The sequence below is a fragment of the Podarcis erhardii genome (genome assembly GCF_964252035.2).
Source record: "Podarcis erhardii genome assembly, chromosome: 7".
NCBI classification, from domain to species: Eukaryota; Metazoa; Chordata; class Lepidosauria; order Squamata; family Lacertidae; genus Podarcis; species Podarcis erhardii.
The window spans coordinates 78,628,908-78,656,823 of record NC_138511.1 but is presented as its reverse complement, the minus strand read 5'-3'; the positions used below and the strand labels follow the sequence as shown (position 1 = coordinate 78,656,823).

Below are 27,916 nucleotides of genomic sequence, written 5' to 3'. Positions count from 1 at the left end.
ACTCTGTGAGGGGAATAAGGGGTCTCAGAACAGCACATTTTGGATGTAGAAGGAACTGGAAACAACCCCTGACACCTCAGTGTGGCATGAAGCTCACTGGGTGATCTTGAGCCAGTCACAGTCACTCAGCCTAACCTACCTCACAGGGTTGTTGTGAAGGGAAAAAAGAGTGGGGGGGGGGAGAACTGTGCATGTGACCTTGAGCTCCTGGTGGGATATAAATGCAATGATAAATAAGAGTAACATTTAAATCTAGGAAAGCTTTGGTGCAGCTGCCTGAGCAAAGTCTGGAGCCCCCTCCAGCTGTTATGGAAGGGAAGGCAGAAGACAGCTAGTGCACAAGAGAAAGCCTTTCTAGGGTCTCTCACTGTTTATAAGAAAGTGTCATTGCATAGAGGGCTGATGCCAAAAAAACTGCAGCTGTTTACTTTTAGGATGTTTCGCCACAAGCAAATTAAAATAAGATTACTCAGAGGTCCCCCGCCCCAGCATTCCCATGAAATGTCAACTTTTGGAGCTGGAGCTGAATGGCATGTGTTTGCAGGTGTCTGTGACTGACAGGCAGATTTGCCATGAATATGTGATTCACCTTGATTGTATTGTTCATGAGGATGTGGGTGGCACTGTGGTCTAAACCACTGAGCCTCTTGGGCTTGCCAATCGGAAGGTTGGCGGTTTGAATCCCCATGACAGGGTGAGCTCCCATTGCTCTGTCCCAGCTACTGCAACCTGGCAGTTCGAAAGCATGCCAGTGCAAGTAGATAAATAGGTACCTCTGTGACGGGAAGCTAAACAGCATTTCCGTGGCCTCTTGCTTCTGTCACGGTGTCCCATTGCACCAGAAGTGGTTTAGTCATGCTGGCCACGTGACCCGGAAAGCTGTCTGTGGACAAATGCTGGCTCCCTCAGCCTGTAAGTGAGATGAGCGCTGCAACCCCATAATTGCTTTTGACTGGACTTAACCGTCCAGGGGTCCTTTACTTACCTTTTAACCTATTGTTCATGATCCAGAGCAAAGCATCAAACTACAAAGGGGTGGGGAGCATGTGCCTTTTAAAACCTTGGAGATAAAATCTCCAAAGGGCTAGCCCAAGACATTTAGCTGCCCGAGGAAAGGGCATGACAACTTTCATGTACAGAAACTGGCTCGACTGACAGTTAAATATTTCTTCAATACTGGCAATGAGGAAGCATCCTTCATTGTGCCTGAAGACGACAGGCTAGTTTAGAAGGTTGCTGGGCAGACCGAGTGACAGCCCTCTTCTTCAAGGCTTTGCTTCTGTTGCCCAGCCCCTTTACAGTTGCCACCTGAGGCAGCCACCTCCCTCTGCCTAAGGACAGCTCTGCCTTCAGTTGGAGGGATCAGATAGCAGCTGTTGGAAAAGACCCTTCTCTTCCTGAGACCCTGTGGGACTGCTGCCAGTCAAAATAGACAAAAAATACCAGACCTGGAAACTCAAAACAGCCTCCGGTGATGTGGAAGGAAGGAGGTGGCAGCGCTCTCTGACAGTTCTATCAGGTCTTTAGAGAGACGCTCAAGAAGAAATGAGATGTCTCATTTGGTGGGCATCCAAACAGCATCAACCCATGCATCTTGGCAGGGGGCAAGAGCGGGGCAGTAAAATGGGGTCAAAACTGCTGGTGCTTGGCAGCAGCAGGTAATATTTGTAAATGGCTCCACCTCACCGGAAGGCAGTGGCAATGGCTGCCTGATCATTGGAACTTGTACAGAGAGAGAACCCAAAATGTATTGCTCTGCCAGAGCTAAGTAAGATAATTCCCAGCATGCCTGCTCTAGGGCAGCCCTGCGGAGAGAAGATTCCCAGCATGCATTGCTCTTTCTCATACACACTTCTAGGCTCACAGTGCTCCAGGAGAGCTAAAGCTCAGTAGGAAATGAAACATCTAAGCAAGAAGCGCTCTGGGTTTAAGTTCACCTGCAGATCCTTTGCCCCTCATCACAGAAGTGATGGGGCAGGTTGGAGCCAGCCAGCAAAGACAGAAAGTCACTCCGCTTGTCCTCAGGAGTACTCTCATTGGGCAGGGCTTTTGTTGGCCTGAAAAACAGGTCATAGGGTCAAGCATTGGCTTGAATTAACCCCAGACTGGTGTGCATGCAAAGCTTGATCCCAAGATAAAAAAAAAATCCTTCCAGTAGCACCTTAGAGACCAACTAAGTTTGTTATCAAACCTAGACAGCATCTTAAAATGTAGAGACATCACCTTGCCAACAAAGGTCCGTATAGTTAAAGCTATGGTTTTCCCAGTAGTGATGTATGGAAGTGAGAGCTGGACCATCAAGAAGGCTGATCGCCGAAGAATTGATGCTTTTGAATTATGGTGCTGGAGGAGACTCTTGAGAGTCCCATGGACTGCAAGAAGATCAAATCTATCCATTCTTAAGGAAATCAGCCCTGAGTGCTCAGTGGAAGGACAGATTGTGAAGCTGAGGCTCCAATACTTTGGCCACCTCTTGAGAAGAGAAGACTCCCTGGAAAAGACCCTGATGTTGGGAAAGATGGCGGGCACAAGGAGAAGGGGACGACAGAGGACGAGATGGTTGGACAGTGTTCTTGAAGCTACAAACATAGAATCATAGAATCATAGAATCATAGAATCATAGAATCATAGAATCATAGAATCATAGAATTGGAAGAGACCACAAGGGCCATCGAGTCCAACCCCCTGCCAAGCAGGAAACACCATCAGAGCACTCCTGACATATGGTTGTCAAGCCTCTGCTTAAAGACCTCCAAAGAAAGAGACTCCACCACACTCCTTGGCAGCAAATTCCACTGTCGAACAGCTCTTACTGTCAGGAAGTTCTTCCTAATGTTTAGGTGGAATCTTTTTTCTTGTAGTTTGGATCCATTGTTCCGTGTCCGCTTCTCTGGAGCAGCAGAAAACAACCTTTCTCCCTCCTCTATGTGACATCCTTTTATATATTTGAACATGGCTATCATATCACCCCTTAACCTCCTCTTCTCCAGGCTAAACCTCCTCTTCTCCAGGCTAAACCATGAGCCTGACCAAACTGCGGGAGGCAGTGGAAGACAGGAGTGCCTGGCGTGCTCTGGTCCATGGGGTCATGAAGAGTCAGACACGACTAAATGACTAAACAACAACAACAAAGTTTGTTATTGGTATGAGCTTTCATTTGCATGCACACTTCTTCAGATAGCTCATACCAATAACAAACTTAGTTGGTCTCTAAGGTGCTACTGGAAGGATTTTTTTTATTTTGTTTCGACAATGGCAGACCAGCACGGCTTCCCAGCTGTAACTTGATCCCAAGACTGAGGGTTGGTTTTTTTTTCTGGAAGGTTACCTCTAGTACCCTGCTCATGCAATACCAACTTATTTTTGCTATATTTTTCTGTGGTTCCGCAAACTTTCCAGGTAAAGAAAAAGGAAGTCTGATTGCTCCATCTCACTCTGTGAAACCTTCACCATCCAGGAAGCTGCTCAGTAGTTACTTCCTTTTTCATGTCCTGAGACGAAAACTCCTAGCTACCCTACAGTTGCGCCTCACAGAGAGATGCTGTGAACTCAGCATGACATCCTCCCTTGGCCGCCCCATCCCAAAATAGCAAGGAGACTGCTCAGCTCTTTCTACTAATGGAGAACAGAGATGAGGGGGGCGTCAGTCAGACATGTGGGTTTGGTTGCTGGCTTCAGTCCTATATGAGCTTTCTGCTCACATGAAAAACCTACACCCAACTGATAGAGTAAATTGATAAAAAGGGGGAGCCCGTCCAAGTCATAGATTATGATTTATTACACTTATTAGTCTCTTTCTCTTTTTACAAACAGTAAGCAATACAAAAATTAAAACAACTATAATCTCAGAACATCCATGTACATAAAAGCTGATCTAACACATTAAAGGAGGCTGCACTAGCTACAATTATCCAAATGTTTGGCTGAATAGAAACGTTTTTGCCTGGTGACTCAAAGTTGGAAGTGACGGAGCCAAGAGTGTCTCCCTGGAGAGAGCATTTCATAAGCAGGGAGCCACCACTGTAAAAGCCCCTTTTTTGAGTTGCCACAAACTGAGGTGGAAATGTAGAGAACTGGACTTAAGATGGAGGAAATGAGAAACTAAGAGAAACAGAAATGGTTGGAGTCACCCATCCATACCTGAAATTTCTGAAAACTGAACCTGAGATGTACATGCAGAGCAGATGGTCTCCAACCAAGCTACAGCCCTTCTTGAACTTTGCCCTCTACAAATTGGAGAGTGATGGGGATGGTGACCAAGGGATGTCGCCTAGTGCACACATACTCTCTCTCCTTGCTTGGGTGTAGACTTTTCACAGGAAAAGAATGGCTTTTGTTATGGCAAAGGCTTAACCCTAGGACCTTTTCCTAATGCCAGGGCTCTGCTCTGAGAGACATAAGATATAAATAGTGCCCTTTCCACCTCATCACTACTGAGACGATTAATCTCAAGCTATGCGTGAGATTATTCATATCAGATTCCCCTCCCTGTTCTCCCCAACAGCGTTTCCTTATCTCAAGCAAGGTACCCACAAGTGCTGTCGATGGTGGTGGTGGCACCAAACCACTCCTAAGCTACTCTTGAGTCAATGCGAGAAATTGACTGGTACCCATTATCGTTCTCCCCGTGTAGCAGCCAGAGATGGAAGGGAGAGGGTTGAGATGCCTCTCTATCAACCCTCATCCCCAGATTAGTCTCTCAATCATGACTGCAGCCTAGGTGACGGCTTCAAGTAAGAGAGAGAAAGACAGAGAGAGACTAGGGGGAAGAAGAAAAATCCCAACACATGACTGGAAGTCCTGCTGAAGTCATGTGTAGTTTGAGCTTGAGTAACAACAGCCAGCCCACACACATCCCTATAAATAGGATGGAGAAGCACTTCTAGATCAAGCCAAGGCAGCATTGCAACTCCCACCCCCCCATCATGCTTTGTTCTGTTTTGCTGGCCTTTTCTCTTCCTTCCTCTTTCTACACCAGTTAGTACAGGGACACGGGAAGATTCCTTTTACCCATTCAGGCCAAGGGCGCATCTATCTCAGCAGTGGCCAAAGTGATAGGCACCACCAGTTCCGACTGCAGCCAGTATTGGGGTACCCAATAGGCAGGCTAAGCAAGTGCTTAGGGCACCAGCAAGGCGGGGCACACGCACACACAGCCTTAAAGAAGAAGAAGAATTTGATCCTGATGTTGGGAAAGATTGAGGGCACAAGGCAAAGAGGACGGCAGAGGACGAGATGGTTGGACAGTGTTCTCGAAGCTACCAGCATGGGTTTGACCAAACTGCGGGAGGCAGTGGAAGACAGAAGTGCCTGGTGTGCTCTGGTCCATGGGGTCACGGAGAGTCGGGCACGACTAAATGACTAAACAACAACATTTGAAAACAACAAGAAGAAAACCTTATACAGTAGCCATCATGGGAAAAGCCAGAAGTTTGTCAGTTGTTCCAAGTTTCCCTATTTTCCAGGGACATTCTTGGCAGGGGTGCCAACCTGAATAAAATATTGTGGGGGGCCAGGTAAGCCCTGCCCCACATAATTGATCACATGACACAGTGTGCACACAGCATTTGAATCGGAATTCCTATCAATTTTGTGGGGGGGGGTCAAAGCCCCCACGGCCCCTAGGAGTTGTCTCCAATGATTCCTGGATTTACAGAAGCTGTCACAGTTTCTGATTTGATCCCAGGATCTCCTGCTTTTCCTTGGGACATCCCTATTTTCATCGGAGAAATGTTGGAGGGTATGCTTTGTTAGACTTCATTACACTCTTCCTGCATTTCACTGCTCTTCTTTTATAACTTTCCCCACCTAAACTAGGAGGTGTGCTACGACCATAAAATGAAAGAATGTGAGGAATTTGGGTTTTGCTGCATGTTACAATAAAAGTTCATTTTTTAAAATTTTACTTTATTTTTTATTTTTATAAAATTGTTTTATGGTTTGTCTTATGCAGCCCAGTATACCTGAAGGAGCATCTCCACCCCCATCATTCAGCCCAGACACTGAGGTCCAGCTCTGAGGGCCTTCTGGCAGTTCCCTCACTGCGAGAAGTGAGGTTACAGGGAACCAGGCAGAGGGCCTTCTTGGTGGTGGCGCCCACCCTGTGGAAAGCCCTCTCATCAAATGTCAAGGAAAGAAACAACTCTGACTTTTAGAAGACATCTGAAGGCAGCCCTGTTTAGGGAAGTTTTTAATGTTTGATGTTTTATTGTGTTTTTAATATTCTGTTGGGGGCTGCCCAATGTGGCTGGGGGAACCCAGCCAGATGGGTAGTGTATGTGTGTATGTATGTATGTATGTATGTATAAATAAATAAACCCCTGGCTGTGGGGTTTCAGGCAGGGGGCATTCCCAGCCCTCCCTGTAGACCATGGTCCAGGTTGGCCCTATGCTCTTATTTCCTACTATACCATTTTCCTTCTCAGGGGTGGGATAAGCCTGTCAGTGGCTATTTGCTACTAGCCATGCTACTTCCACTGTTAGAGGCAGCCTGCCTCTGAAAACCAGCTGCTAGGAATCACAGATGAGACAAGCATTGTTGCACTCAGCTCCTGCCTGCAGTCCTTCCCACAGGCTGGCCACTGAGACCCGGATGCTGAACTAGATGGGCCTTTGGTCTGATCCAGCAGGTCCCTCTTGACAGCCCCCTAACCACCTGTGTCTTACATAAATCAAGCCAATCAGAGAGCCTCCAATGCTTTGCTTCTTTTCCAAATGAAGCAGATTGTGGTAACTGGAATCATACAATAAATGCAGTGGAATAATGACAAATATATCACATAAATTAATGGATTTTGGTTGCCTTTTTCTGCCAGTCCCGCCTTAGGGATAGTTGGGGACAGGCAGTACTAGGGCCATTGTTGGCTATGTCATGAGGGCTGATGTAATGCACCATATTATTTTTTGGGGTGGAAACCTGTGGCCCTCCAGATCTTGTTCGACTCCAACTCCCATTATCCCTGATTGGCTGTTCTGGTCGGGGCTGATGGGACTTGGAGTCCAACAACACCTGGAGGATCATAGGATCCTCTCTCCTGTGATAAAGGGTTGTGTGCCTAGTGTGTTTCTCTGTCATTGGAAGCTCATTGGCTCCCTCCATTGGTGGACAGCATTTGGGTAGCAGCAGCAGCAGCAGCAGCACAGTCTCTGACTGGTTGGCCCTGGCAGAGTTTCCAGGTACACTGTGGGCATGTCATTCATTTTTACCCCCTTTTTGTATTTACCCTGTTGTCTCTTTCCCCCTTCCTTAGCTGAGTGCTCTTTTGATATTGCAACCAATATGTTAGCTGATCTCCATTCCTGGCTTGATGTGAGCCTGGGATTGTTCTGCCCTCTTTGGGAGCTATTTGAATCTTGCCAATAATTCCTGCTCACCTTAATCCTTGTAAAAGTCATATGAATCAGGCTTGTCCTGTGAAGAATCACCCTGGGATTTGTTTAGTTTGTCTTTACCGGCATTTGACCCAATGAAAGGTTGTTGTGACCAAATTTGGAATAGTGTGCACAATTGGGAACACCCCATCCCAAGCTGGAAAGGTGCTGAAAAGAGCAAATGAAATGATCAGGGGATTGTGGAGCCTTCGCCATGAGGAAGGCAGGAGTCTTGTGGGCTTTAACCTGTGGAACTCCCTGTCACAAGATGCAATGGTGATTGTTCCATTAGCTTTCAAGGGATTAGGCAGATTCATGAGAGCCTCTAACTTCAGATACAATATGTGGTGGGGTGGGGGCTATTTTTGTGGACTCCCTGGAGGCACCTCATTGGCTACTGTGGGGAGCAGAATGGTAGAGAATGGATCTTCTTATATATTTTCCCATACCCTTGTTCTGTCATTAAACAGGGCCATTGAGGGATCTGGTGGCACCTCTCAGTGAGGAGGTTCCATCCCACTGGTGACCAAGGTGGGCTCTTTGGGGACCTTAATGCAGCAACCCTTGGTCAAGGTAAGCTGTTCCAGTGTCTGATCAGTGCCTGGTTGGAAGACCAGCCAGGAACTCTGTCTATGTTAACTTGAGTGGAAGGAAAGGAAGTTATAAGCATAGTAAATAAAATGAAATTGCTAGTCCTTACTTTAGAAGCACTAATGGGACACACTGGGGTTGCCAACCCTTTGCGGACCATGGGCACACCTGCAAACTGTAGAAACTGTTAATGGAGGACACCACACATGTGTGCCACAACTAAAGATGGGCAAATTTGTCAATTTTATTTGTTTCCTTTTTTTCCAACCCGCACCAGGAGATTGGTGTGAGAATTACGGGTGGGTGGGGCATTATTTTAAGCCTTTCCTCTCTGCCAGCTCCGAATCACCCCCAAGCTACTCTTGATCCAATGGGAAAAAACGACCAGTTCCCATTTCCACATCAGCTGCTTGCTAAAACAAAACAAAACAAAACAAAACAAAAAACAAAACAAAACACAAAACAAAACAAAACAAAACAAAACAAAACAAAACAACAAAACAAAAAGTATGCTTCCTGTGTTTTCTCTCTCTCATTTTCCTGTTGTTGTTTAGTCGTTTAGTCGTGTCCGACTCTTTGTGACCCCATGGACCAGAGCACGCCAGGCACTTCTGTTTTCCACTGCCTCCCGCAGTTTGGTCAAACTCATGCTGGTAGCTTTGAGAACACTATCCAACCATCTCGTCCTCTGTCGTCCCCTTCTCCTTGTGCCCTCAATCTTTCCCAACATCAGGGTCTTTTCCAGGGAGTCTTCTCTTCTCATGAGGTGGCCAAAGTATTGGAGCCTCAGCTTCACGATCTATCCTTCCAGTGAGCACTCAGGGCTGATTTCCTGAAGAATGGATAGGTTTGATCTTCTTGCAGTCCATGGGACTCTCAAGAGTCTCCTCCAGCACCATAATTCAAAAGCATCAATTCTTTGGCGCTCATGGACATGGAAAAAACTCCATGGACAAAGGCAACAGGCATATAAAAGTTATGACACTGGAAGATGAGCCCCTCATTTTCCTACTCATATTGAAATATTTCCCCTCAATGAGGCCAGACTTAGATTCACCAAATGTTTAGAGGTATGCGTACCTCTGTGTACCCCCAGAAAAAGCACTAGGTGCTTCTACCCCTTTTGAAAAAGCACCCAGCACCTGAGATCTAGCTAAACTTTTCTTTTTTTATGATTCTCTTTGTGTTTGTGTCTCTGTGTTTATTTATATACATATACTAGTTAAACTCATGTCGAGACCTGAAACTTGATCAGGAAGTGGTTTGAATAGTCTTCTCTATTCAGCTCTGCTGGCTTGTGTGAAGTGTGAGGACGCAGCAGGGGTCTGTCAACCACAGGCCACATTAAAAGCAAAAGGTTTGAAACTTAAACTTGAGTGGGGGAGGCAGGTTTGCACAGGAGCTGGATATCAGCAATTTCTACCTCAAGGGAATGGATCCAGCATTGCTCCGTTTGCCAAGGAACTGTTCAAACCTCCCCCCCCCCCATCCTGAAGCTTTGGTGTGTTTCAGGAGAGAACTGACAACACCTTCTCAATCTTGGTGGGGGACTTTTTCCAAGCCATTCCATTCTCTTCCATTCTGGACAACCTTCCAGGGCTGGTGAAGGGGTGTGGCTGAGAAGGGCACGAAGCCTGGGCCAGATCGATGTCTGCATTTGGACCCTGGGCATAAGATTCCTCATCCTGTTCTAGAACATAATCAACACTCCCCTCTTTCTGTTCATTCCAGGTGAAAGTCAAGAGGAGTACTGTCTTTCAGAAGTGGCTACCCACCAGCACTGATCTTCTTACTGGGCTGCTCCTGATGAGCTTTTGAGCCAATGTGGTGTCGTGGTTAGGGTATTTGACTATGACCACAGAGATCCAGATTCAAGTTCCTAATAATAATAATAATAATAATAATAATAATAATAATAATATCAATAATATATTGGGCTGCTCTCGCTGTCAATCACCCTAACCTCTCTTACAATATAAAATGAGTGTGTATACTGTCATTGACAGTACAGAGGTCAGGTAAGACATATAACATTGTTATAAGATTTCTGGGTGGGGTTCTTCCCATGTGTTTCTTCCAAACCTGTGATCATGTATCTGCAAGTTTAGAATCTATGAGGAAACCTACTGAACCAGTCCAACTACCTGTAAGATAAAGGCCCTAGCTGGTTAGTTAAGTACCACCATTTACATGACCAAAAGCGTTGCCCTGTTGCCATAGAGATAAATGGCTGGGCCTTTTCCTACCTCACCTGTCACATCGTCCTAGGATGGAGAACAATAGGATGGGAGGCAGTGTGTGAGAGTTTGAGCTGTTGTTGGAAGCTGGAGACACATAAGCTTGTCTTCCTCAGTCCTGGACCCACAGTTGTAGCTTGGAGATCTCCTTGGGAATGCATAGTCATGGGGAGCCAAGATCTACTGTGATTCCCCTCTATTCTATGCTCAGGCTGTATGTATGTATGTATGTATGTATGTATGTATGTATAAAAGCATCACAGTCTCCATGGACCTTCATTCCATGGAAACCATGGGTTTGTTCTGGTCCCCCCTGGAGTCTCTAACCACTCAGAGATTGGGGTGCATGGAACAATACAAACAAGCTTCTCAAACCACTCTTTAGGGCACAGGTGAGCACCCCGTGGCCTGTGCAGGCCTTCCTTGAAGTCTGATGTTGATTCTACCCAGCTCCCTTCCAAAATTGGTCCCTCAACCTGACCTGCCTTCAGCCTGCCACAAGTGGGTAGCCCTTCCTTGTAGCTTGATATGGGTCTCCCAGCTCCCCACACATTTAATTTTTTAATTTTTTTTAAAAAAATGGTAGACTGCAGACTTCCATCAGCCAAAGTGCAATATCTTTATTTGTTCCACCTTCTCCAGCTCATGCTTCCCTTGATATTCCCAACCTTGACAAGAGAAGAATCAGAAACTAATTGCAATAGAAGACAAGCTGCCGATTCATTTACATGTCTAGATCCCTGAGGATCCCAAGAAACTGAGATCAGGAAGGATTGTGTTACACAGCAAAGGGTTGTCAGAGAGATTCAACAAGTGGCGGATATGACCTGCTGAAAGCATTATTTAAATAGTATCGTCCAGGAGCTTATGGTTAAAATACTTATTCAGTACAATATTTCTCTTGGATGTGAGCAGCCCTTTTTGAAGAGGCAGCTTGGGGGTCCTTAGGAAAGTTATCTTAAGAGTCTGAGGGCTTTACAGTATAGCAAACAGAACAGTAGGAGTGGGAAACCTCTGGACCCCCAGCTGTTGTTCGACTCCAATTCCCATCACCCTTGAGCATTGGCCATGTTGGCTGGGGCTGATGGGAACTAGTGTCCAAAAGTCACAGCTTTCCCACCATCTTGTGTGTCTTGCCTGGCCCCAGTTTGGTGCCTCTCTCTTCCATTTCTGTGGTGTTTTCTTGAGAGAACTTTCTGATGTGCCGTGTGCCTACATTCCTTCCAGTCCAGACCCTCCAATTGTTCCTGTTTTCCAGGGACAATCCTGCATTTACAGAAGCCATCCCAGTTTCTGATTTGATCCCAGAATGCCCCATGTTTCCCTATTTTCATCAGAGAAATTTTGGAAGGTATGATGTTATCTGCCCCCCTCCCCCGAGCCATCTGAAGGCAGCCCTATATAGGGAAGGTCCTTAATGTTTTATTATGTTTTTATATATGTTGGAAGCTGCCCAGAGTGGCTGGAGCAACCCAGTCTAATGGTTGGGATATAAATAGTAAAATTATTATTATGGAATAGGACATCCCTGTCTTCATTGATGAAATGTTGGAGGGTGTGGTCTACCACCCTTAATGGGCTTACTCTGCATTTATCTATTTACTATTTATGTTTATAATCTACCCTTCAAATACACAATGTGAGACTTGCAATAATATTTATATATATTAAAAAACACCACAAAAAAATAAAAAGCTTTCTACATGTGGGAGAAAGGAACAGCAACCTTTCCTACCACTTGGAGCAGGGCTGGGTAGCGTTTGGCTGTCCAGATGTTGGCAGACTACAACACCCACCATCACTGACCACCAGCCATGCTGGCTGAGGCTGATGGGAGTTGGAGCTCCACCACACCTGGAAGGTCACAGGTCCCCCCATCCCTGACTTATAGCTATGAAACTGGCTACATTTTAAACATCTGCTGGAAATCTGATATGTTTCCCATGAGAATATGGCATAAAACAGTGTTCCGGAAGAGAGCCTCAAACATTTTAGCAGAGGCAATTCCTAAATTAAGGGCTACTGTATGTGTATGTGAGTGAGGTGAGGTTGGGGGTGAGGCAACTATCTGAATCTCCTCCAAATGCAACTGATGGTCGGATCCGTTGAACTGGTGCTGCACTGATTTGGTCTGGGTTTAAATGTGTTTTTTGTTGGTTCATGTTTGAATCCAACAACAACTGGAGTTGAGTGGACTTTCCCCCTCAGCACCTCACAATGACCCTTCAAATCATAGAATCGTAGAGTTGGACGACACACCAAGAGTCATCTACTCCAACCCCCTGCAATGCAGCAATCTTGCCCAATGATGATGATGATGTATATTCTCTGGATGTGAAAATATTTAATAGTCAGTATGAGTTTCTGAAAATTCTGCATTGTTATCATCATCATTTCAAATATACCCACACTAGTAGCAGCAGCACTCACTTCGGTGGCCGTCAGTATTTGACAGCACCTGACTTCACTTTAGCAAAATTTAGATTAGCGTCATTAATTGAACAGGTGGGAAGCTGAACTCAATATATTTCAGATGATGATTTGTGAACTTGTCATCTTTCAGGATCAAACCCCCAAGGGAAAGAGCTCCTAATTTTGAAATCTTGCCATTTCTTTATCTCAGCCTTTGCAACATGTGCAATCCTGGATGCAGAGAGGATTGAGTCCAGTTTAGGGCTGAAACAATAAAGCTGCCTTTGCCAACCTGTTGCCCTCCAGCTTGGATTACGTGTGCTGGCTGAGGCTCATGGGAATTTCTACCCCAAACATCTGGAGGGCACCAGGTTGGCGAAGGCAGCTTTATTGTTTCAGCCCTAAACTGGACTCAATCCTCTCTGCATCCAGGATTGCACATGTATTTTGAAATCCAGCATTAATAATAATAATAGCTAAATCGCTGGGTCCCATATCAACAGCTCAGTCTTTTTCATAGCTTTGTGTTGTTGTTGTTAACCCAAAACATATTTTTTCTGACCTCTGTCAAATGCTAAAAAGATGAAATACTGGGAGGGAAAGGAAATGGCAACAGTGGCCCTTTGATCTAAATTATTACTGCTACTATGAAAGATTTCCATAGCATCTAGTTGAACATAAGAAGAGCCCTGCAGGATCAGGCTAAAGGTCCATCTGCTCCAGCACCCTATTCTCACAGTGGCCAACACTGGAGGCAGAACATTACCTTACCCTCCATGAAGTTGTCCAATTCTCTTTTGAAGCCATCCAAGTTGGTGGCCTTCGCTAGAGATAGGGAGAACATATGCATGAGAGTGAATGGGGATGCACTGTTACTCAGCAATGCACAGAATTGGGAGAGGAAGGAAGCAGTCGCTTTGGCTGGTTCCTAGCCCAACTGATGCTCAAACGCTAAAAGTTGGAAGAGTTCATCATGGTTTAGGGCTGGGCGATATTTAGTTTTCAACATCGCAATACATCACCAAGTAGACATTGCGATATACGGATATATCCCAATGTCTGAAATAAGGATGGAGCTATGTAGAGGCATTGGCTGGCTTCACGGTTTCCCCCCCATTGCGATTTTTGCATAACACACTCACCATGATTTGCAATATATTGCCAGATCAAAAACTATTAAGCTGATATCATGATATGGACTTCAAGCCGGTTTTGGATTATATATTGATATATCGCCCAGCCCTAGAATGGTTATATACAGACCTCCAGGAACTATTCATATCACACTCTGGAAAAGGCAAATTATCTTCATGGATTCCAAGGAAATCTGGCAGTCCATCAGACTATCTTGCCTTAAGACTTGCATTTGTCTGGACACTGGAGGCCAGCTTAGCAGCCCTCTGTCAGCCCCCAAAGCCCATATGAGATAATACAGCCCTCTGAAAACAATCTGATACTGTAGACTGATACAGGTGGAGCATAGGAGAGAGCAGTGGCCCTTGACCATGAGAGAAAACTTATTTGGTGAGCTAAAGAATGACTCAAGGTAAACACCATCGGGAAAGATGGGTACAAAATGGCTGCCATTGTATTGGCACCAAACACAATGTCATGAGCCCACGAAAAGGCTCGCACACAAATGGAACTCGACTTTGCTTTCTCAGTGCAGAACTGTCTTAGGATACACATTAAGCATAACACAGAAGAATTTTGCCTTGTAAAATGGCTGCAAGTTCCAGCTACCCCAAGTCATGTGCTACAAGGTGTCTGCCAGGAAAGCAAGGTTAAAAAAAATACGAAGGAGAAGTGTGCAAATAAGGGCATGCTTCCAATAAGCAAAGTGTGTTATGCAAGAGCATTTACCATGTGAACTGCAAAACTGGTGGTTTCAAAGCATGTGTAGGCAGAAGCCTAATTCGAGTGGGGGAAGTTGTATGAAAAGACAAGGGCCAAATGTATTTGGGCATGACTGAAACAGCAAGGGGGAAAGGAAGGAGGTTGAACACCATCTCTTCTCCTTTCATTCAAAGGAGCAACCCAGCCAGCAACAAGGACAGGAAGACTGACCCCCCCAAGCCTGCAGCATCCCCCTTTGTAGGATGTTGGCTCTGACGCCCTTCAACTTTCACAGCAGTGTCTCTGTTCCCATCTCTCACTGGGCTCTCACTGTGGTCATGATCATGGTCGTGGTCATGGTCATGGTCGTGGTCATGGTCATGGTCATGGTCGTCATGACTACTTGAAGGTGGGCTCACAGCAATGGAACGGATTGGCTTGCCGACCGTGGAAGGGGCTGGCGCACTGTTGCGAGTGCGTGCGGAAGTTGTGGTGGTGGTGGTGGCAGTGGTGGCAGCCACAGTGGCGTTGGTACCTTGCCCAGGCATGACTGCAAGTCGTGGGATCTTGGGAGCGAAGTAAGTTTTGTTGGAGAGGTCGACATTGCAGAGGCTTCCAGAGCAACAGGAACCCATGACGGTGATAGCTGGGCTACCTTTCGTGACCTTGGTGCAGTCCTCATCTTGGACACAGCCCTTGAGGGGCCTAGTCAGTGAGAAGTTCCCTGGAAAAGATCGCGATGTTATTCATTTTGGGTTGTGTTGTTTTTCAATATTGTAAACCGCCCTGTTTTTCTCAGATGAAGAGCGGCATAGAACTTCAATAAATAAATAAAAATAACGGCAGCATGAAGAGGGGTAACTGATCTCTTTTGCACATGCTTGATTCAGCCCAAATCTATCCAGTCCAGTGTCAAACACATCATGAGGTCTGACCCTCTTACTCCAGTGTTTTTCTCTCACCCCAAAAACAAGAGGCATCAGTCAAGTCCTCCCTTGCTCTGGGGTACAACATACCCCTTAAACCAGCAAAATCAAGAAGATTGCTTACAGGTAAGAAACTCCAGCACTTGAGAGTTTTATGGAAACCCTCTTACAGAAACTCCCAGGCTACTGGATGCATTTTATCCCTTTTTAAAAACTCATTTCAGATAGGAATAATGCATCCACTCCTTCCAGGGTGGCTAGATATTGTACGGCTGCATGTAAAACTTGCCAGGGACTAATTCTAGTAAAGTCATAATTTTGCTTTTGATGCCTAGTGTTCTATTACATGATGCAGTTCCTAGTAATTGTATTGTTATGGTCCCGTTTTGTTTTGTTAGGTATTATTTTTATAGTTTCATTTTTGAATACTGCTGGTCCTTGACTGTCACAAAGAGATTGATCGATCAAAGCTCCAGCATCTGACCTGCCAAATTTCACCAGGCCCATGCAAATGCACAAAGGACCCAGATTCAATGATAGCTAGATTAGATTCCCGACGGAGCCCTTACCTGCTTTCATTGTGACATTTCCATGGAAACAGCCCCGGAAAGAGTCATAACATTTGACTGTGGTAGAGTTGTCCAGTGAACACTCATTGCCGTAACAGCTGTAACATTCCACGCCATTCGCAACCCTGGCACTCTCGTTACCTAGAAGCAACCAAGGATGCATATACATATATTTTAAAAGCAACAGGCACTAGCATGGATGAAACACCTGGCTACACACTGTAAATCAAGCTTTACCAACCTGGGACTACAACTCCCATATGCTCCAGCCTACATACTTAGGTGCTGGCCTAGCTATTCCAACAGTTGAATCCTTGCTGGATCCAGGAATCAGGAATCAGGCATACAGCCTAACCCCAGCGGTGTAGTTAGCCGCTCAGGTGCCCATAGTGTTGCATGTGCCCTCTGCCCGGGGGCGGGGCAAGCCACCCATTGGGTGGGGCGAGCTGAGGCAGGGCACACTGCATCAAGCCTCGCCACTGCCCGCCCCCCCCCCAGCTGTAGGGTGGCTGAGGGAGAGGAGGCGAGTGGATGCAAGCCCCATGCTGCCATTTTGGGCAGCGTGGAGCCTGCAGGTGCCCGAGCCACTGTGTCACTCCCAGGAGAGATCCGTGGCTTGGGCACGCTGCAGGCCCCACAGTAAATGCTGCCCCCTGTGGTGTGGCACCCAGTGTCTTTGCTCTTGATTCCAGCAATATAGTTTGTTGTTCTGTTCTGCATTCATTTTGGGCTGACTGCTTCTCTGAATTAACCTGACAGTTAAAAATGCCACAGACTTACATAGCCCATAGCCATTTTGTCACCCCCTCAGTGGTGACACCCACCGCACCTCCCTTCCTACGCCACTGCCTAACCTCCCCTCCCCAAACTCACAACAGTATTCTGACTCAACTCCTTGTCCCAACAGGATGAGAAGGTATAAGCTCCATTTCTCAACTAAAGGAGGACCTTCATTCCTGCACGGGGCTCAGATTCTCACCGATGGGTTCCAGCTCCAGGTTTTTGATGTCCAGTTTGGTGTTGCAGTGGCTGCTGTTGCACTGGTGCAGCTGAGAGAAGGCCAGAATGCCGTGCACATCTACTGCTTTGTCGTTGGTACCTGGCATGCCCAACCCGCAGCCTTTTTCGCCAACCGAGAACTTCCCATGGCCTGCAAACGGGACAAGCAGAGGTTACACAGGGAGACAACAAAGAGGCACTTCCCAAAGGCTGATCTACTCAGAGGGCTAAACTGCACATTTCAAGGGAGCAAAAGGCAGGACTCTGCAACCTTGGGTGTCCAGCTGAACCAATTACTCAAATCTGAGCCAGTAGTTAGTAGTTCAGATTTCACTCCAACAGCTTCTCCCTGGAAGGTGTGAAATAGCTCTGTTCCTTTGAGCATGGAGCAATTACAACCAGCACCTCCTGTCCAACTTGGAACAGAGGAAAGGGATTGGAGTGCTGAACTTTTCTGGCACTTCTCCTTTTGTGGAAGATAGAGATATCATCCTTGACCATCTCTGCTGTTGGGGTTGATGGGATCTGAAGTCCAACAGCAGGAAGGTCACAAATTTCCCCGACCCTGGTTTAGAGCCTGAAGATGACAGGCCGCCTACTCACTCCATTCCACAGCTGCCACCGTTTCCACGCAGACGTGGGTAGATGCCGGGCACTCCACTTTCTTCATATTCTCTGCATTGCATCCACCATCGCCCAAGTCGACGCAGCTGTGGCACTCCAGTGCCAGGGCATCTGTAAAGGAGAGGGCAGGGAGGGGGAAGATGCACAAAGAGAAAAGTAGATTTACGATTCTCCTGTAGCAGAACTAGTATGTCTCTTAGACTGAGAGGATTACCAAGCCAAAAAAAAAAAAAAGGTGTCATTTGATTTTCTCAATGGAAAACAAGATTGGCCCAGGTCATTGGCCCATCAAGTCCAGCATCCTGTTTTCACAGTGGCCAACCACATGCAGGACCCAAGAAACACAGCACTTTCCTTCTCCTATGGTTTCCAGCAAGTTGTATTCAGAGGCATTACTGCCCCACAACAACAAAAATAATTGATATCAAGCATTTCTGAAGAAATGATGTTTGATGAAAGAGATGGTTGTGAGATAACATTGCAGAAGAACAAAACAATTCCTCCTTTGGCTAATGTAATGCTTAATTTTTTTTATATGAAAAGACACACCTCCAGCTCTGTTTGTATCGGTTTCCCACACTACAAAAACATGTTTTTATAATTTGCAGAATGACTGGTGTTAAAAGAGCGGGACCCTTTACGCTGACATCTGACAACTTTCATATGTTCTGCCGGAAGACATTTGGCAAGAAACCCTGAAACAGATCAGATATATGGCTAGCCAAACTCTGTTCTTGGGATATCACGTAAATTGTAAGACATACTTTAGAAGAGTGTACTATGTACTTTAGCAATATTATTTATTAGTTCTGTTTAATTAAGAAGTCAGTAAAGTACAGCTCCAAGTGTATAAAGAATCGATCTGTTCCTGTTTCAATACCAAACAGAGAAGAATTGGACACTGATACAAATGATTGAAGGAACATCTGGAGCAGAGATCTAATACAAAGCATTTGGGGTGTGTGTGTGGGGGGAAGCATGCAGCACAGTCCTCTGCACAACTCTGCCATCTTAGAACATGCACACATGGTGGAACAGGACATCATTGCTGCTGCGACTGGGTTGCAATGTGTCCAAAAGGCACCAGCCTGAACCTTTCTCCCTGACGCCTGTTTTCTGTGTGCTGTAAGAGTCAATTTCAAACTTGCAAACCTCAGCATGCTACACTGCCCTCTGCAGTCTGAAGTGGTACAGGGCAGGGAACATCTTACCACTTTACGGAACAAATAAAATAGCTCGTGTCTCTCCCAGCAGGCAAATTCCAGTGACAGTAATAGGGAGGCAATCCCACACAGGGTCAAAGGGGGACTGACAATAATCTTAATGGATTTTTTTTTATCATAGAGACTCTCATCCAGCAAGATTTGCAGATGGTTTTAAATATTTTATTCTCTGAGAGAGTATTTTGTTTGGTTGGCGAGGGTTTGGACAACCTGTGCTGCTTTTGTTCTTTTTATATATTGGAAGGCACAATCCAATACTCCAGGAATGAGGAACCTGTGGCCTTCCAGATGTTGCTGGACTACAGCTGCCATCATCCCTGATCACTGGCCATTCTGGCTGGGGATGATGGGAGTTGGAGTCCAGCAACATTTCCTATATTTCCTGCTATACCCACTGGCCCAGGGGTAAGGCCCATTGTACTCAATGGGATTTACCTGTGAGCAGACATGTTGTCCTTGTAATTGTTTTGCTTTGCTTTACCTCATGTGAGGAACAACAGCAACAACTTGATTTCTGTAGCACCTTGTGTCACAGAGAAGGCTAGGGCAGTGATAAACATGCACTAATATGATAAAGAGGCAGCATAACAAATTGTACTTATTATTTTATTTATTCTGTGGTTTCTTCTCAAAGTTCTCATGAGCTGCCTCTGGAAACTGGGTTTATTGGCTCTGATAATAAACAGAGATCAGGAATTATTTTCTGCATAACAGCTCTGTTTGTTTACCAAGCTGCAACCATGTTGAGAATTCTGCTAGCTCAGAGGTAGCCAAATGTCATCCAGATGTTTTGCACTACGATTCCCACCATCCCTGCCCACTGAGTTGGCTAGCTGGGGCTGATGGGAACTGGGGCACTAGGAGGGCCCCAGGTCAGCTTGCCGTGCCCTAAGCCTTTCCGCGGAACAACAGTTCCCTGGGTAAGGAAAATGGCCGATAAACAAACCAAGCCTGTGCTGTAGTTTGTGCCCTGTGTGGACTTTCCTTTTCTCTCCCCCACCCCTCTCTCTGGACAGGGCGCTACCACCAGGCAAAGAATGTGCAGCTGAGCAAGTGCAGATTTCGGTTCCACGTCATGGGTGGCGCCAGCAGTCTGCCAGGTCAGGCACATGCTCAGGCCCGCAAAAGTGTGTCACTGTGCTGCCTTTGTGTGCATACTTCCTCAACCTAAAATCTGAGGAGGTTTTTTTTTTTTTTTAAGTGTCATTTCACTTTATGCCTCATTCCCCTGTGCTTTTGCCCCTTCGTCAGTCTCGGCTCTGCCTGCTCCTGCCTACCCAGCAACGACCACCTGCACATTTATCCTGCCTATCCACTCCCTTCTCCCAGACCTTCTTCCTTGTCTTTCCTCCATCCCTCTTCCTGCAGAGCCATGTCTGCTCCGGTTCTGAGAAGACCCCACCCTAGGGTGGGGCTAATATTAATAGAGACGCTCCCAGCTGTGCAAGAGCACCCCAGGGCCTGCTTGGATAGCTTTCAGTCACAAGCTCCACTGCACTCTCTGTTCTCCCCATGGCATCCACGGCTGCTCCTCCAAAACTCCAGGCCTTCTGGAGGGATATGAAATATGCAGACCTTCCAAGTATCCCCATTTTCCAGGGACAATCTGAGATTTATAGAAGCCATCCCTGTTTCTAATTTGATCCTGGAATGTCCCGCTTTTCCTTAAGACATCCCTATTTTTATCAGAAAAATGTTGGAGGGTATGGAGTTATGAGTTCCTCGAGCCAAGGAGATACAACCTTTAGAAGACATCTGAAGGCAGCCCTATATTGTGTGTGTGTGTGTGTGTGTGTGTGTGTATTCAGTTATTTTTTTCTAAAAGAATTGGATGTCCCCATTTACATAGGAGCAATGTTGGAGGGTGTGAATATGGGGTAGCTTGTCTTTGAAGGGGCACATTCCCAAACTGACAGCTCCAACCAATTGCACCTATCCCCTCAGGCGACACTCCTCACTGGCTGTGGCTTTGAATCCCTCCTTTAATGTTTTTGCCTGGCTGGAAGGTGCCTTTGAACCCTTTGGTCGCCTGGATGGAGGACAAAGAGGCATGTGCTGAGAGCGTCCGCAGAAACTGCTCCACTGCCCAAAGGTTAAATTATCATTTGTTGCTCTGCCCACTTCTGCTTCTTGCAGCCCCGCCCATCCTGGCATGTGGCTAGAAGGTTGCCTGGAAGGGAATGCGGCTGTTGGGCTGGGAAAAATTCCCCAGCTCCTGGTTTACTGGGCAGCTGGGTGTGTGTTGCAAAGCATAATACCAGTGAGACTTAAATAATCCACCACTGTAATTCTCCCAGAGGCAAATTAAGCCCTGAGAGCAAAAGCCACTGTTTTCCTCTCTCTGTGAAAGCCAGGCTAAACATGCAGCTTTCCAGTTTTGTGGGACACCCTTTTTTTTTTTTTTTTTTTGAGGGGGAAGAAGAAGAAGAAGAAGAAGAAGAAGAAGAAGAAGAAGAAGAAGAAGAAGAAGAAGAAGAGCTGGAGGAAGAGTGGGTTAAGCAACTCCTCCTCTTACTGCTTCTCCATGCAAAAACTCCCCCTTCTGAAGCAGGTTTTGTTTACAAGCAAAATCAACCATCAGCCAAATGATATTGACCCTTAGTAAAAAAATAAACAAATTAAAAATTGAATGAGTAAACCATCAGTAAACCACAACCCCTGTCAATAAAGCCTCAAATGGCAACATCAAACTTTCTGCTCATTAAATGCCCAGTCAAATAAAACTCTTAGGCTGGCGCCTGAAACTCATCAGATTAGACACCAGGTGAGAAGCCGCCGGGGAGAGCATGCAGACAGGTTTCTTTGTAATGGCTAGTGAAGAGCCAGTGCAGAGAAGTGGTTAGAGTGTTGTGCTGGGGCTTCAGACAACAGAGTTCCAATCCCCACTCAGCCATGAAGCTGACTGGGTGACCTTGGGCCAATCACTCCCTCCCACCCTAGCCTACCCCACAGGGTTGTTGTGAGGAGAAAACTATGTATGCTACCTGGAGCACCTTGGAGGAAAGGAGGGGTATAAATGCTACAAATAAATACATGTTTGGCCCCATTTAATGCCAGTGAGATTGGGCAGCTGCTGAGAAGCCACATTGCAGCAGGAAGGCCACTGGCAAAATGCTTCTGGACTCCCTCCTTCTCCTCCTCACCATAGTGACCTGCTTTGTCACCTGTCTCTCACTCTGGCCCAGAGGTCAAGAGCAAGCAAGGGGTGAGGAGGAAGGGGTGCAGTTGCCACTGCCTGGCGGCTCGTTGGCTCTACCTGGCAAGCAAACAGTTGGCAGCAATGAGGAGGTAGAGAAGCCACAGCAGCTGGCAACAGTGAGTGGGTAGACATGCAAACTCATGTGGCCCATTGAAGGTTCCTTTTACAAGCCCGCCTCCTGGGGAAAAAACCCTGGAACTGTCAATAAAAATGCTGCTTGTATTTTTTATTTACAAAGAATCTATTCAAACAGCTCACAGGCCTAATTATAGACTTCCTTCTTGACCTTCGCTTTTTCTCTTTGACATTTAAACAGAAGAGGACAGGCTGGGTTTGACCATGAGTGGCCTAAGCTGAAAGCTGTCCTCAGCTGTCTCTCTGTGTGTGGCACTCAATACAAATGGCTAAGCTGTAACTTATTGAGGGGCAGGGCTGGTCCTTTCATGAGGGAAGCTGCAACAGTTGTCTCGGGTGGCAAGTACAGTGGTACCTCAGGTTAAGAACTTAATTCGTTCTGGAGGTCCATTCTTAACCTGAAACTGTTCTTAACCCGAGGTACCACTTTAGCTAATGGGGCCTCCCACTGCCACCACGCCACCACCGTGCATTTGTTGTTCACATCCTGAAGCAAAGTTCTTAACCTGAGGTACTATTTCTGGGTTAGCGGAGTCTGTAACCTGAAGCGTCTGTATCCTGAGGTACCACTGTATCTGATCTGGCACCCCACCCCAGGACCTCCCAATTGCTTGCATCATTGACTTCCGGGCACTGCTGCCCCTGGCCTCCACCAGTGTCTGTGCTGCCATTGTGGTTTTTTTCAATGGTCGCTATGAACACTCTTTAAACATAGGGAGGGGAAAGCCTCAAGTACCATGTATACATTGGAAGGGCACAAAATGTCTCCCAGCCACCTTGCCCAGAATTCCTCACACTGTGGAAGGACCCCCATGGCCCTTCTTGAAGCAAGACAGGAAGGGAGGGAAGAACCAGCATTGGTTCATTTGTGGTGGCAAAACCAGGGAAGGGTTCAGGAAAGGAGAGGAAAAGGAGGGGAATAGGGCAGAGACAGAGATAGTGCAATGCCTTGCACTGGCCCTGTTGAGGAGAGCCTAACTTAGCCATGTTGGGAGCTGTAGCTTCTGCTGTCTGCCCATGAGGTGAGGAGAATCATGGCAGGCTCTTGTTCCTCCAGATGTTTTGTGGTAAAATTCTCCTCACACATGGATGGACACTACAGATGTTCAGCGCCCTTTTGGGATTGTTATGTCCAGCCTGATAAGCTCACATATTTCCTCCCTTACATTTGTATCCTGCCTTTTTTCCATCATGGAACCCAAAGTGGCAGACATGTTGTTTCTGAGTCAGACTCCTATCCATAGCTGTCAACGTTCCCCTCTTCTAAAAGGGAAATTCTCTTATTCTGAATAGGATTCCTCACAAGAAAAGGGAAAAGTTGACAGCTATGCTCCCATCCAGGCCCTGACCAGAGGCAGACCTGCATAGTTTCAGCAAGGTGGTGGCCTTGGGTGCCTTCAGACCGTACACTGGAACAAGTCTGTGCTTGTTTCATGGCTTCCTGCTTTTGCCACACCTCTTGGCGTTCCCAAAGATGTGATGAGGATAAAATGAAACCCTTGAATGGATTCATAACCAGCCCCGATGGGCCTTTGTGATGGGTTGGGAAAAGAAACCTAAGCCAATAGTCTCCATATTGTGCCCTCGGTCAGGGCTGTTTAATTACCAGCCTTACGTTCCACCCTTCTTTTAAGAAGCTCATGGTGACAGACATGAGGTAATCCTCCCAGTTTATCCTCACAGCAACCCTGTGAGGTAGGTTAGGCAGAGAAATTGTGATAAGGCGAGGAACTTGTGGATGTTGTTGGACTCTAGGTCTCATCATCCCTGAGATTGACTGAGATGGCTGAGGCTGATGGGAGCTGGGAGTCCCAAAACATTTGAGGGCAAGGGACTGGTTCCCTGCCCTTGGTCTAATGCCTCACAGCAAGCTTAAGAGCCAGGAGAGATCTGAACCCAGGTCTACCAAGTCAAACTTCAGTAGCCACTAACATACCATCCTTGAGAGCAGACAACAGCTTCTCCTACCTCAAGAAGAGGTTGCATAAGACTAGCCAACGGTAATTATGGCCCAGACGAGAGCCATAATTAAGGATACAAGTTCTTCTGTGAGGTGGTTAGACTCATTGGTGGCTAACATTTTGAGAGGTTAAAAAGGTGCTCCCAGTTCATCAGGCCACATGCTTTTATTTTAACAAGTAAATTGTGTTAATGTGGCTGTGGGCTGCAAGCTCCATCTTATGTGTCCTTCAGTGGTATAGTGTTAAATGATGAAGTGCAACAACCTTATTATTCTCATCAAGTTTTCATGACAGCCCCCAAAGGAGAGCCAAAAAAATGGAGCAGAGGAGCTTTATACAGAGCGGGCCCATTGATTCATCTAGCTCAGCATTGTCCACACAGGCTGGCAGCATCTCTCCAGATTTTCTCTCCCAGCCCTACTTGGAGATGCCAAAAAATGAACCCAGGAACCTCCTGCAGGCAAAACAGATGCTCTGCCACTAAGCCACAGTCCTTCCCTGATGCAGGTAGCTGTCTTGATCCATGATAGATAGGTTGATATAGATGTGTGTGCGCGCATGTTGCACACACAGCAACAGCATAATGTCCAGTGGATTATTATGCATAGTCTTCACAGAGTAAGACTACATAGGTTTGACTTGTAAAACACAATAAGCGTCCACAAAAGACCCCTATTCAGCTGAAATGAAGTGTTTAGCTCATGCTGAAAGCAATGAAGCACGAGTTAAGAACCCCATAGAAGAAAAGAAAAAAAGAAATATCTGTTTGAATCTCGTTCTCTGACTTCCTCTGTGCTAATCTGTCACAAACAACTTGAAAGCCTTGTTATCACCTCATTCACTTGTTGGAGCAAGGAAAGTCCCTAGGTTACGCTGGCACTCAGGTGACAGGTGCCATCATCACTCCTGCTCTGAAAAAAGTCCCAGATCTGTGCTTCCCTGCACCCCCCACCATTACTGGAGGCATTATCTTCCTAAACAGGAAATGCGTCGTCTAAGATAAAGCTTTCAGTGTCGCATGTATGCGTTATCTAAACACAAGGTGTGCTTTATCTTTAGATTGCCATGATTACTACCTGCTATACCATGATTACTATTAGCTGCCACCTCTGATTACCAGTTTCGGGAAGCTACTGGAGGGGCAACTGCTCAGTTCCTGCTTGCCAGTTTCTCACAAGTATCTGGGTGGCCACTGTGAGGCCAGGATGCTAGACTACATGGGCAATTGGCCTGATCCCTCAGGCTTCTTATATTATTGATGCAGAGTTTATCAATGAATCAATTGAGCCATATGATTATTCAGCTGAAATCTAGAGGGTTTCTTTAGTCCTCTGCTAGGATTTAGGCATGGGTAAATAGGTGAATGTAATGTACCAATGCAGGCAATGCACATTCATGTCCCTCAATCGCATCTTCCATAATACAGGCGATAGGCTCTTTCTCCTTCTCATGCCAGACACTCTGCTATTGATATTTTCAATTCCTATCCCCCCCCCCCGAGATCATGATGAAACAGATACACTTTTCACAGACCCTACAAGAGAGACCCTACCTGACTTCATCAACCTGGGCCCCCCACTCTACAGCATTGACACTCATCCAGGCCCACCCCAGATTCTATGGGGTTCCATGTTGGCATGATCCTGTTGCCACAGCCAAACGAATGAGTCTTCTATCACCCCTACCTTTCATGAAGAATGTCACCGCCACTAGAAAGACAGATGCATGGAGGAGAAAGTGAGTGCCCATTGCTCTGCTCGGTAAGTCCTCCAGGCCTTGTTTCAGATCTTCCCCACCTGTGCTGGGTGCGTCTTGCTGCCGTCAATGTCTGAAAGATGAAGCTAAGACATTAAATATGAGCAGACAGCTTGGGCGGGGCGTCTCAGGCTCCCCCATGAGACACACCTCCTCTAAGCTGCGTTGCTCAGTATTTCGATGATGGCCCAAAGCATCTCCACTCCACCCCGCCCTCCGCCCTCCTTTCTTCATGTTTCCTCTCCAGCCCAGGGCCCATCACTTCCCTTCCTCAGCATTTTAAGGCCGGTTATTGGGAAGGTGTCTCCATCGGGGAAACCTGAAGAGCCAGTTGTGGGATCTCTTTTGATGCTGTTAGCCCAGGGCTTCGAGGCAGGGGAAGATAATTGTGGGCAAGTCTGGGCAGTGAGCGGGACCTGGAGAAAGCACCGCTCTTGCAGAGGTTACAGAAGATGCTGTCGTAAGGCTACCCGGATAAGGAGTTCCACTGTCTCCTTGAGTGGTGCAGCATTGGGAGAGGGGGGCGGTTGGAAGGTCTGTGTGCTGGGCCCGGGGGTAACCCATGTAACGCGATCCAGGTCCGGTCCCGGATCACAGGCAGGTTCTGGCAAACAGCAACATTGCTCCCGCAACCTGGGGTAGGGTCCAGCAGCCTTTTATCTCTGTCAGGGTAACGGCTGGTCCTGGTCCCCCAGTGACTCACCTCCATGTCTTGCCCGAAGACAAGCACTCCTCCTGCGAGTACTCAGGTCTCTCCTTCTCTCAGACCTCAGTCTCTGCAGCTTGGGAGATGTTGGTGGGTTACTAGACCCAGAGGCCACCTCAGCCTCTCCTGACCCAACCGGTAGTGGAGCAGCTGTAAGTGATTGCCCAGCTGGAGGCAACGAGGTAATCCCCGCATCTGGAGCCAGGGCAAGCTCAGGCACCTGACTTGGCCCAGCTGGTGCTTGTTGCAGGGGAACCTGTGCAGACTGGAGCTCTTCAGAATCAGGCCCCAGAATAGGTTCAGATGCTGCCTGGGGCAAAGGATCCAGTGCGGACTGAGACTCCTCTGGCTCCGAATCCGAACCCGAGTCCCAGGCCATCACAGTCTGCTTCCATTTGTGGCAGGGGCTTCTGACAGGAACATAAGAACCTGCTGGATTAGCCCTATGGCCCGTCTTGTCCAGCAACCTGTTCTCACAGTGGCCAACCTGCAAGCAGGATTCGAGCACAAAAACACACTCTCTCCACACTGCAGCTTCCAGAAACTGGTTATTTCAGCTATAGCATACCCTCCAACATTTCTCAGATGAAAATATGGATATCTTATTTAATGATGATGATGATATAGATATACCCTGCCCATCTGACTGAGTTGCCCCAGTAACTCTGGGTGGCATCCAACCTATATAAAAAACATAATAAAACATTAAACATTGAAAAAATACTTCCCTATACAGGACTGCCTTCAGATATCTTCTAAAGGTTGCATTACTATTTTATTATTTTATTATATATACCCCGCCCATCTGGCTAGGTTTCTCCAGCCACTCTGAGCAGCTCCCAACAGAATATTAAAAACACAATAAAACATCAAACATTAAAAATTTCCCTAAACAGGGCTGCCTTCAGATGTCTTCTAAAAGTTAGATAGTTGTTTATTTCCTTGACATCCGATGGGAGGGTGTTCCACAGGGCGGGTGTCACTACTGCGAAAGCCCTCTGCCTGGTTTTCTGCCTAGTTAATTATCTCCTTGGCTTTGGGGTTGCATAACTCCATACCCTCCACTATTTCTCCGATGAAAATAGGGATGTCCCAAGAAAAAGCAGGACATTCTGGGATCAAATTAGAAACTGTGACAGCTTCTGAAAATCCAGGAATCAACTCTCCTCAGCTGCTCCCCTGCTCATTCTGAATTTAAGTGATAAAAAGGAGGGAGGGAGATAATGTTGGAAAGGTATAGTTCTGATTTAGGAACAGCTTTATCTGCAGAAGCTGCCTAGTGGAGCTTTTTGTAGTACAAAGAGAAAAGTTTGTCTTCTGCTAATGCCTGTAAATGAAACAGTTTTTTTAGAGGTGCAGCAAAAACCATAGG

At 46.6% G+C, this 27,916-nt stretch overlaps 1 protein-coding gene across 1 annotated transcript; it reads right to left on the bottom strand.

Annotated features, from left to right (window-relative positions):
* Window positions 1-14,171: 14,171 nt before the first annotated feature.
* Window positions 14,172-25,946, bottom strand: LOC309347439 (ly6/PLAUR domain-containing protein 3-like). The gene is made up of 5 exons (XM_081872013.1): window positions 25,769-25,946; window positions 17,545-17,676; window positions 16,922-17,092; window positions 15,943-16,083; window positions 14,172-15,171 (listed from the first exon to the last, which is right to left on the bottom strand). Exons 1-5 carry the CDS (start codon window positions 25,830-25,832, stop codon window positions 14,636-14,638), a joined length of 1,044 nt encoding a protein of 347 aa, XP_081728139.1. The 5' UTR covers window positions 25,833-25,946; the 3' UTR covers window positions 14,172-14,635.
* Between the last annotated feature and the right edge of the window lie 1,970 nt (window positions 25,947-27,916).

What these genes read in the sequence shown, in the direction of transcription:
- LOC309347439 (XM_081872013.1), bottom strand. Translation starts at nt 25,832, where the DNA reads ATGGGCACTCACTTTCTCCTCCATGCATCTGTCTTTCTAGTGGCGGTG. An exon ending in GGTGACATTCTTCATGAAAG is followed by an intron (nt 17,677 to 25,768) that starts GTAGGGGTGATA and finishes TCTCCTTTACAG; the next exon opens with ATGCCCTGGCACTGGAGTGC. An exon ending in CCTGGAGCTGGAACCCATCG is followed by an intron (nt 16,084 to 16,921) that starts GTGAGAATCTGA and finishes GGTTGCTTCTAG; the next exon opens with GTAACGAGAGTGCCAGGGTT.